A 12094-nucleotide genomic window follows, 5' to 3' on the forward strand; every position below is an offset into this window, starting at 1 on the left:
TAATTGAATTACCGGCTTTCAAGCTGTATAGCGCTGGAATAAATATTAATATATATACATATATGTGTCTACTGACATATATATATATATATATATATATATATATAGACAGTATATATATATATATATTTTTTTTTTTTTCTTTTTGGGACACATGGATCATTTCTATAGCGGTATGTCGGTTTTGCAAGCCTGCGAGAAAACCACGCAGTACGGATGCCATACGGATTACATACGGAGGATGCCATGCGCAAAAAACGCTGACACACCCTGCCTACGGAGGAGCTACGGACCACTATTTTCGGGACATTTCAGCGTATTACGGCCGTAATATACGGACCGTATTTTCATACGCTGAGTGTGAAGCCGGCCTAAGGGGGAAAGACAAGGGATGGGGAGAGTTTGAAGGTGTATCATTTGGCATTACATCCCAGGATTTAGTTATCCAGGAAGACCATATCTTAACAATAAGTGTACAGTATGTGTGTGTTACAAACTAGAAAATTCTTCTAGGCTGTGTAGCAGGCGCATTTTATATAACTACTATACATGGGTTGTAGGTTGTTTCTGGTGTATAGAGGTTAAATGTTTTGCAGCCTCAATCATTAGCAATGTTTTTTATTGGTTTAAAGTGCTTGGAGGGGCAAGATAATAAAACTTATGAAGGTTTCAAATTAACCCTAATTAGACCCAAATCTTGCAAAGTCTGATTCATTTTGGTCCAGAAAGGTGGTCTTTTAAGACATAAGCAAAATATATGAGGGAGGGTACCTTTGTGGGTGCCATATCACCAGCACAAGTTAGATTCAAGTAATCCTAGAAGTTGAAAACATTAAGGGGCCCTTTACCATAGACACAGAATTTTGTAGTTTGCCTGTGGGAATGTACACCTGGAAAAGCCGTGTGAATTAGAGGATGGATTTGACTTCCGAGTCACGTAGGCTAATACTTAAATAATTTTCCCAAGAGATCATGAAGGTTGTTCAGTTTTTAAGGACTTCAGGGGGAGATCAAGTGGTAATATATTTCCGAGATCCCTTTGGAGAATAGGAAGGGAAGTTTTGAAAGTAAATCAAGCCAGGACCATTTTCTAGTTTTTGGGAATTGTAGTTTAAATTGTTTAAATATATGAGTGACATGGATTTGTTGCAAAAAATAAAAACCTACCAAGGAGCTTTGTAGCTTCTTCTGGCCAGGCATTTTTCATAGGAACTGTGTTAGTTATGAATTTGGAGATGTTACTATTGGGCAAGCAGGGCCATAAATTATATGCATCCACATATTCGAGTTCTAGAAAGTATAAAATAGTTCAAACTGGGGCTAAAGCTGAAGGAGCATTTGAGGGAGCCAAGACTCTTTCCAGGGTCCTTTTAATACATAGGGTAGCAGTAATGATATTGTCCAGGCCATTATCAGTTGGAGGAAGAGAGTTGGTGCAGATATATTGATGTTCACCAAGTAGAAGGAGCTCTATGTCTGAGCTATTGTTATGCTTTAAAGAAACAGCAAGTTTTAGCCATCTATTTAGGTAAATTGCTTTGTAATAGGTATAGATATCTGGGACACATAGGCCTCCTGATGATCTAAGTTGGGTAAAGAGTTTATATGGTAATTTTTCTTTTTTATATTTCTATTTAAAGAGGGAGAGAAGTTGTTTGACTGTCGAGAAAAAGGAGTTAAGGAGACCAATAGGTAGCATATTCATTGTATATAATATTTTTGGGAAAATATAGGATCTTATTACATTTTTGCTACCCAACCAAGAGAAAAAGAGTAAATCATAGGATTTTAGAAGGGATTTGATGGTATTAATCAGCGGAGGGAAATTACTTTGATACAGGTGCTTTGGGTTATCAGTAATTATGATTCCTAAACATTTGATAAGTTTTTAGGGCCATTTATATGGCATATGTTTCTGTAGACTTATGATGTCATTTTTGGGGAGCAAAGATATTGAAAACGTCTCATTTGTCAAGATTGATTTTAAATTTAGACAGCTCACCAAACTGTTCAAAGATTGCCATGAGCTCGGGATAGGATTTACTAGGGTTTGAGAGTAAGAGAAGTACAAGTAGAACATCTACAGTATATGATTGAGACAAAGACCTCTAGAGATTGTTTAGGCAGGGTGTGTCCATTAAGAAAGGAGTTAAAGTTTTTCTAAGTCTGGAAAAATGGTTTAATGTCTTTTTTATAATAGATAATTGGGAGGCCATCTGACACAGGACATAGGAATTGGGAATAGTCTTAATCGTGTCTAATATTTCTTCTTGGGTGAATTGGCAGGTTAGCATTTGACAATCAGTTAGATTGAGGGTGATGAGGGACAGAGAGTTTAAAAAATATTTTATTTTAATGGAGACTTCTAGTAGGTTTTGCCATGTAGGTGCTGTCTGTAAATTATAAAGGTTTTCATAAAAGTGTTTGAATGATTTTGCTATTTCATCAGTATTATCTACTGCAGCCTTTTTATTGGTCAATATTTGCTTAATAAAGAACTGTTCAGAGCATTTCTTCAGTAAGGAAGAAGTAAATTTACTACGCTTGTTATCATGCATATCCAATTTTTGTTTGCATTCTTGATAAAGTTTGGCTGAGTGTATATATAAAATATCCTTAAGTTTGTGTCTTAAAGTTTAGAGGTCATTCTGAATGGTTTCTTGTATTTTCTTTTTTATCACAATCTGTATAATGTTTGGAATATAATTTTCCACTACAGAAATAGTTGATGATAGTTGGTGCTGATAAGATTCTATGCAGGTGGCAAGAGGAGGGAGGGGCTCTGCCTCTAGCTCCTCCCTCATCTCATCTACATAAAATGGAAAAAGGAATTTCAGTGAGGCAGCAGGTATGTGAAAGATGAAATCCATGATTTTTTTGGATACTTTAAAACAGTAGCAGTTCCTCCAGTAGCATAATGATCAATGCCAGTGGAAATTAAGGAGGATAAATCACCATTATGTACTTGTGCAAAATGACGCAAAACCGCTGAAATGTTTATGGAGGTAGTGCTCACAGTCTGACAAGTGCCTTCTCATCTGTTTTTCAGTGGTCCTATTGTGCATCCAACATATTGGATGTGGGACAGTGTGCAGTCTATTAAGTATATGACTCCTGCGGTGTTGCAGTTTCTGAATTTTTTAATGTCATAAGTCCGGTTGGTGGTTAAAGAAAGAAAACTGCTGGATTTGTGTACACGGCAGCAGAAATACATTGAGTGCTGACGAACTTGAAAAAAACTTTCAGAGAAAGCGAAGTGTGTTTAGATGTGTTGGAATTATTTTGAAATAGGCTGAGGGAAAGAATGGATCTCAACGAAGGGGCTTATTTGGCCACAAATCTGATATCCGTATTGTTTAGTATGGAATTGAGATTAGGGTCAATATTGAGCATGGGTAGATGTTTTTCAATAATGTGTGTAATCTCATAATATTGTGGACTGTATTCCGTTGAAAAAGTAATGGGGTTATTCCTATTGTTACCCCCTGGGAAATGATTTTGCTCTTGTGTTGAAAATGCCCGATGTTTGGATCAAGTAAATCTTGTCTATCTATCATTGATACCTGTTGGACGGCATTATTCAACACTGAATTTCTACAGCCCCTGTTTCTCAATCTGCGGCAAAGGTGGTTAGATTCTTTGGAACCCCCCTTGGTGGGGCAATTCCTTTTAATGAGAATGAGTTCCCCTTTAGAGATATTTTTATCACGTGTGGGGGATGGCATGATCCAAAGTGCAGCATAGAGTTGCAGTCAGTAGATTTCCTATATGGGGAAATTACGACTTGCCTGTTATGTGTGTCTGCATGTAATTTGACATCAAAAATATTTATCAAGTCCCTGGTTATGAACATGGGTAAATTTGAGATTAAATGGATTGTTAATGAAGTTTATGAATTCTGCAATTTGTTCATGTGTACCAGTCCAGACAAACAAGAGGTCATCTATAAAGAGACCAAACAATTGTTTTTTATCTCTACATGGATTCATTTCACTGAAAAGAAATCTTTCCTCCAAAACTGCCATTATTATGTTTGCAAGAGATGGGGACAATTTTCCCCCCATGCTTACTCCCTGCTGCTGTAAGAAATATTGGTTATCAAATGTGAAGAAGTTGTGCTTCAGCAGAATGGAGACAGGCATGAGGAGGAAATCCTGTACAGGTGTGATGTATGTACTATATTTGCTTAGAAAAAAAACAAAAGACAGTCAATAGCAATATGGTGGAGTATGAAGGGATATAGACCAACCACATCACAGCTGAGCCACTGATAATGGGGCTGCCATGTGAAATTGTCAAAAGTGGATACTATGGCTTTTGTGTCCCTGATGAATCCTGGGATGTTGATCACTAAGGTCTGCAAGTAGTGATCCACCCATACTCCTAATTTTTGACTCATGAATCCTATGCCCGATATAATGGTCTAAATGGAGGGAGGGAAAATATTCTTGTGAATTTTAGGTAGAGAATGGTAAAATGATATTACAGGATTTTCAACATATAGGTTTTCTTTTAATTTATTGTATATGTACCCCTTCTGTCAAAAGAGACAAAAGTTCAGCTTGGAAGTTGTTAGTTGGATTAGAGGGAAGTTTAGAATACATGGTGGAATTATTGAGCAAAATCAAGTTTAGGGAATAATACAATTCTGCATTTAGTAATAACAGAGCTCCTCCCTTGTCAGCAGGACATCAAGTCTCAATTGTTTTTCAATCTTTCTATGTCCCTGAATTCTCCTGTCGTTAGGTTCCCGTTTCGTGCCATTTTGCACAAGTATGGTATATAAAGGTGATTTATCCTCCTTAATTTTCAAAATCATTGAAAAAGTGCACAAACCCATTAAGGGTGGCAATTATAAAAAAAAAAAAAGATTCTCAACAGAGAATCTTTCTGGATATTTATGCTGAACACTAGGTTTCCATCTGGTCTTAACGCTAGACAGGACTTGATTTTACAATGTTCAAAACAAGTCTCTAATAACAGGTTTCTTTCATTTTCTATATGTGGTCTTTTTCTCATTTCACTTGTGACTTCATGCTACAGTCATCTGCAGGTCTCCTGATTGGAATACAACTGACACATATTTTTTTATTCTATCTAAGCATGTGTTCCCATATGCATTGTGTAACCAAGAGTAAGGCTTTGAAAGCCAAAACGCGTAGCCTCGCTGGAATTCCTTTTTCTCAGCTTTGCTATCCAGCCCGTCCCAGGGCGGGTCCGCGAGAGTCTACCAGCTGGTCTTGCTGCAACTTTCATGGTGAGCTGACTCTCCACCTCCCCACTGCCTCCTAAATGTGTATCTACATAGAATCTCATCAGTAGCAACTGTCATTTCCTATGTCTCTAATGGGAAAATCTGTCTTCACTTTTCACGTGTAGTATTGATTTATGAAATAAAAATTAAAATAACGTTTACTCTTTAAATTATCAGAAGTAATAGGTTTTCTTTTACAGGGATAATATAGAAGTGTCATGTGTAGGACAGCTGCGGCAGTATAAATCTTGTCAGTCTATGGTAAGTGTCTAGTATAAGCGTGGTTTAGAGATAACTAGTTTTTTGTTGTTTGAACATTTTCCTGTAATTTAACAGTTGTGCCCTGAAGATTCAGTGCCATTTAGGGATGTACAGTGCACCCTCTATAACAACAGACCCATCCCTGGCTCATCACATAGATATCACTGGGTGCCATTCTATGGAGGTAAGTATGAAAACAAGCACTAAGTATACTATAATATGGATGAATATTTTTGTATACAGCATAAAATAATTTCTAGCTACTAATGATTTCATAGAACGCCTTGACTGTTTCCATACCTTTAGCTCCCATTCCCTGTGAGTTGAATTGCTTGGCTGTTGGATACAACTTTTATTACACCTTTGGAAGAGTGCTAGATGGAACTAGCTGTCGGCCAGACTCTGATGGTACTTGCATCAATGGTCAATGCCTGGTAATTATCTATTAACCAGTTTCAAAAATTAACGTACCGTAATATGATAATGATTAAAATTACTATGTTATTGCCTTGTCAGTCTTACTCTAATTTCTACAATTTGTGTATTCATTCTACAGACAGCAGGCTGTGATGGTATCTTGGGTTCTGGAGTGACGAATGATCCTTGTGGAAACTGTGGTGGGCAGAATGATTCTTGTGTTCACATCCAGGATGTTTATCGGCTTCCATATCCTTCTACAGGTTATATTCAGCTATGTATTTAAATGGCTACTGATGAATTTGTCTATTGCGGGCAGGCTCGGACTGGCCCAAAGGGGAATAGGGGAATCCCCCGGTGGGCCCCTGTGCAGATCTGGGCCCCCAACCCCACTATATGAGCAGTACTTAGCATAATTCACTTGATTTACTCTGTACAGAAAAAAAGCAGCATTTCATTATTCACTAACCAAACTATCCAGTTTATTATTATAATGAGATATAGGTAAATTTGTGAACAAGGGTAGTGTAATATTTGTATAAAGGTGAAAAGTGGGCCCCCAAAGTCGATGTTACTGGTGAACCCTTGGTACCCCAGTCCGACACTGATTGCGGGTGACGTGATGCATTATCATGGAGTTTACGGGAGAAAATCCAAGTGTTGAGGCTTATTTTTTACCACTCAGAGAAATGATTCACTTTGCCAGCCTAGAACTGTGTACACTGGGAAAGGCAAAGTGACTTGTCTCCTAGCACCCAGGGCACATGTCCTGACACCCTGTGTTTATATGTAAGTTGATAAAATATCAGTGTTTTCATCTTTCGTTATAGCTTCTAATTTTTTTAAATTTCTTTCTTTTCCTTCTGCTGATAAATTGCTACTTTCAAAATGAGTATGTGTTCCACATTGATTAAAATGTCCAGCTGGAATCAGATGCCAGTAGGAAATTATGTTCTGCTACGGCATGCATGTGAAAGAAAGATTTCAACATTTGTAAATTAATGACCAGAAAACATTTTTCGTTATGCTCAGTCAGCCATCAATTACCCTGGTCTACAAAAATATTTTTTTTCTGGCATGGACTTTAACCCCTTCACGACCTTGGGATTTTTCGTTTTTCCGTGTTCGTTTTTCACTCCCCTCCTTCCCAGAGCCATAACTTTTTTATTTTTCCGTCAATTTGGCCATGTGAGGGCTTATTTTTTGCGGGACGAGTTGTACTTTTGAACGACATCATTGGTTTTAGCATGTCGTGTACTAGAAAATGGGAAAAAAAATCCAGGTGCGGTGAAATTGCAAAAAAAGTGCAGTCCCACACTTGTTTTTTGTTTGGCTTTTTTGCTAGGTTCACTAAATGCTAAAACTGACCTGCCATTATGATTCTCCAGGTCAGTACGAGTTCATAGACACCTAACATGACTAGGTTATTTTTTATCTAAGTGGTGAAACAAAATTCCAAACTTTGCTAAAAAAAAAATAAAAAAAAAATTGCGCCATTTTCCGATACCCGTAGCGTCTCCATTTTTCGTGATCTGGGGTCAGTTAGGGCTTATTTTTTGCGTGCCGAGATGACGTTTTTAATGATAGCATTTCGGTGCAGATACGTTCTTTTGATCGCCCGTTATTGCATTTTAATGCAATGTCGCGGCGACCAAAAAAACGTAATTCTGGCGTTTTGAATTTTTTTCCCGCTACGCTGTTTAGCGATCAGGTTAATGCGTTTTTTAATTGATAGATCGGGCGATTCTGAGCGCGGCGATACCAAATATGCGTAGATTTTATATTTTTTTTATTGATTTATTTTGATTGGGGCGAAAGGGGGGTGATTTAAACTTTTATATTTTTTTTATTTTTTTAACATTTTTTTCAACTTTTTTTTTTTTACTTTTGCCATGCTTCAATAGCCTCCATGGGAGGCTAGAAGCAGGCACAACGCGATCGGCTCTGCTACATAGCAGCGATCTGCTGATCGCTGCTATGTAGCAGAAATGGAGGTGTGCTGTGAGCGCCGACCACAGGGTGGCGCTCACAGCCACCGGTCATCAGTAACCATAGAGGTCTCAAGGACCTCTATGGTTACAATGGAAACGCATCGCCGACCCCCGATCATGTGACGGGGTCGGCGATGACGTCATTTCCGGCCGCCCGGCCGGAAGCGGTAGTTAAATGCCGCTGTCTGCGTTTGACAGCGGCATTTAACTAGTTAATAGGTGCTGGCAGATCGCGATTCTGCCCGCGCCTATTACGGGCGCATGTCAGCTGTTCAAAACAGCTGACATGTCCCGGCTTTGGTGCGGGCTCACCGCGGAGCCCTGCATCAAAGCAGGGGATCTGACCTCGGACGTACTATCCCATCCGAGGTCAGATAGGGGTTAAGAACAGTTTTAGACTAATTTGAGGGTGCTGAATTCAAATCTGATCTTATAACTTCTCTATCACATCACGTTTTTGCGCTACAGGTATATAGCCCATTTTCAAGAATTCCATGATAAATATAAGTAGTGTATGAAAAGTGCCGGTTTATACGGTTCACTAAGGTAAATTTAGTTTTCATTTAGTCTCCCAATAAATGTGAGAATATCTTTGTTTTCTTTGAACATGCATAATTCCCAATTGTTATGATAACACCCTTGTTTTCTGTGCTACTGGGACAGTGGAGCTACAGCAGAGCATTGGGTGAAAACTGAATGGCCTCAGCGACAGAGTTTGGCATCTGGCAATAAGAATGTCATCCATGATCCTCTAGTGCATAGGAAGGACGTTGTCTTTCCTCCCTTACACATAAAACTTGGATTGATGAAGCAGTTCCTCAAAGCTTTCAATCACAGTGGAGAATGCTTTAACTATATATGTTCAACTTTTCCTGGTCTTAGTGAAGAGAAGAAAAAGGCTGGAATATTTGATGGACCTCAAATAAGAACACTTATGAGAGACCCAAATTGTATCACATCAATGAATGATACAGAAGAAAGAGCTTGGAATGCATTTTGTAATGTGGTGCAGAATTTTCTAGGGAATAAGAAAGCAGACAACTATGAAGAGATTGTGGAAGAGCTACTAATGAGTCTGCGAAATCTTGGATGTAGAATGAGTATCAAGATTCACTATTTACATAGCCATTTGGACTTTTTTTCCAGAGAACCTTGGGGATGTGAGCGAGGAACAAGGGGAGCGTTTTCATCAGGACATTAAAACAATGGAAGAACGGTATCAAGGCTGGTGGGACTCACATATGATGGCTGACTATTGCTGGAGCTTGATGAGAGACGACCCAGAAGCTGTACATCACAGATCAGCCAAGAAAAGAAAGTTCAAATAACTGCCATTTGCCATTCATCTGGGTGCCATATATATGTGTTTTTATATTTTGTAGTTTTAGTTCTGCAAGTATATTTTATTTTCTGTACATAGACTTTGTAATCTTTGCTATTCCTTGATTAAAAATATACAATGTAGTATCGAAAATCATGTGTTTTTATCATTAAACATTAGATAGGAGTAATTTTCATCAAAAAATTGAAAATATCTCGAAATCCTGATGTGATAGCCAAAAACAGAGTTCATATTCGTAATCAGCAGCCAAAATTGACTTAAAATATGTTTTAAAACCTTTTGCCAGAAAAATTGCGTTGACCAGTGTTATCTACAAGTTGCTGCTAAGCAGTAAAAGATGAGATATCTACATTTTGACAAATGATTGGATAGGTGTTGCTGATAGGTTATTTGCTCGAAAGGATAGTTTTGTAGACTTTCAAACTTGACTATCAGTGTATTTTTTGTTCCAAAGTTCATACTCTGGGTATGAAGTTTATTTTCTAGTGTTATTCCCATAGGTTTGTCTGGAGGAATTTAAGAATGTTTGAAAAAACACATATTGCGAATGTCTAACTTCCTATTGCCTTCAAACTCATTAAAAGGAATCTGTCAACAGGATTTCACCCCTAAACTATTTATCTGCACATGTCCCTCTTTCAAAGACAATTCCAGCATTATCTTTAAATGGCCTGACTGTTCCTCCATTACTGGGAAATCAACATTTGAAATGATATGCAAATGAGGCTGAATAGCTATTCTAGATCTGAAGGTTTATTCCTCTTCTCCTGCTTGGCTGACAGCTCCTTTGCCTAAAGTCACACAGTAGAGAGCACCATTTCCCAAACCCCGTAAGACATCATGTTTTCAGGATTTCCTTAGCATTGCACGAGTGAGAGAACCTGTGGCAATTTCTCTTGTCTTATAATTTTATCACCTGTGCAATACTAAGGGAATCCTGAAAACATGACGTGTTGGGGGTCGTAAGTACTGGAGTTTGGGAAACTATTGTATAAAGGTTGTCAGTCAAGCTGGAGGATTATTATTATTTTTAACTTTTAAAGCATCCTTAATTGCAGGGTGCTGAACATGTGAAAGATAAGTTACATACGTAACATATATAAACTTTTTAAGCAAACATACAGGTACAGTGGGGGAGAGGACCTTGCCCTCTCGGGCTTACAATCAACAAGGTGGAGCTGAAGTGGCGACAAGTCTTCAATCAATTCAAATTAAAATTAATACAGATTTCTTAGTAATGGAGGAATGGAGGAATAGACTGGCCATGTATATTGTTGGACTAGTCTTTGAAAGTGGTACATTTGCATATAAATATTTAGGAGGAACAAATCCTGCTGACAGACTCCTTTTAAAGGTGTGGCCCTTTTATGTTTATTTAAAAAAAAGTGTTGGAAACTAAATTATGCCGAACCTACTAATATAAAGTTATTAAAAATCGCAGCCTTCACCTGAACATAACCACTTATGGAGGGGCTTGTAACCAGATATGTTTCTCAATAGAGGCTGTTGATGGATAATGCCCAGTTTAAAAAATCCTGCTGAAGTATGTGTCTAGTCATGTGCCCAACGGCAACAAGCGTAGTACTTCACTAGAAAGTTGCATATGCAATGTTGCGGTTAGGCCCTCACTCAGCCTATGTGACGTGGGATGGGGGGTAACATTAAGAGGTCCATGTCATATACAGCTTAATCTCACATTCACCGCTCATTCAGGCTAAAGATTGATTACCCCCAACTATACTTGATAAAGTTCTTTTGATTGCGGAATAAACCACACTTTGAAACTGAACACCCTAGAGTTGATGATGTTCTTTTTGTATTTACTTACCCCCCAACCAGTCTACACATCCAAGACACTCAATGCTGCAACTACTTACTGAAAGGACAATAGGTCCCAATGTCATGCAGCCAATGTACCACAGCCAACAGCCTTAGACAGGTCATACGCAAACTACTACCTAGTCTTTTGGAGACATTATGGCTCTTTATAGCAATAAGGCAAAGCTATTGACGGGTATCTGTCAATAGGATCAACCCTCCTAATCCATTTACATGGGCATCCAGACCACAAGAAGCTGAATACAATGATACCTTGATATCTGTGATCTGATGTTTGATCCACATTTTTCTTATATGTAAATGACCTCTTCCCGGCTATGGGGAGGACGCTGGGTGGAAGATAACTTTGCCTCCAGACCTTATTTTAAATAGCAGATGTAGCTACCGGTGTGAGACATGTAGCTAGCACAGAACAGCAGAACCGAACTTTGTATTCTTGCAAACACATTTTGCAGCTCTCTGACCGCTGCTGTATTGTAACAATATTACAACCCTGTCTGTCTGTGAGATGGAAGCGGAAAGGAACCTGCAGATGTGCCAAGTATAATCACACACAGTTCTGCAGTGAGATCAGAAGAGCAGAGAGCGGCCATTACATATCACACTGGTAACTCCCCTGTCATGTAAAATGAGCTCTACAGACAGAGCTATCTTCCTGGCAATGTCCTCCCCAAAGCCGTGAAGACGTAAATTATAAAAAAGGATAAAAGATGATTTATCAACAACAAGGCATCTGATATCAGGCATACAGGTTGGAGGTTTTTTTCAGTTGTCCATAACCTGTATGCCCATATTAATAGTTTAGGCTGGTTTCACATTTGTGGTTGTGTCCGCAGCATTTCTGACGCATACGTCCGCATGCGTCTTGATGTTGGGTTAGAATGTGCACAAGTCCAGTTAGCTTGTGACCCAGTTTGTGTCAACAAATGGGAAAAACTCCATTATTATATAGAGTCCATTTTTGGGGATGGGGAGAAAATTACTCTCCTC

At 38.6% G+C, this 12094-nt stretch overlaps 1 protein-coding gene across 1 annotated transcript in view; it reads left to right on the plus strand.

The window, feature by feature from the left end:
• The window catches only part of ADAMTSL5 (ADAMTS like 5), a 207308-nt gene that overhangs the window by 60944 nt on the left and 134270 nt on the right, over positions 1–12094 (plus strand). The window contains exons 4-7 of the mRNA XM_069736430.1: positions 5455–5515; positions 5591–5699; positions 5822–5949; positions 6072–6195. Of these exons, the coding sequence (XP_069592531.1) occupies positions 5455–5515; positions 5591–5699; positions 5822–5949; positions 6072–6195 (422 nt within the window). The remainder of the gene's footprint in view (positions 1–5454; positions 5516–5590; positions 5700–5821; positions 5950–6071; positions 6196–12094) is intronic.

The sequence above is a fragment of the Ranitomeya imitator genome, chromosome 1, assembly GCF_032444005.1.
Source record: "Ranitomeya imitator isolate aRanImi1 chromosome 1, aRanImi1.pri, whole genome shotgun sequence".
NCBI lineage: Eukaryota > Metazoa > Chordata > Amphibia > Anura > Dendrobatidae > Ranitomeya > Ranitomeya imitator.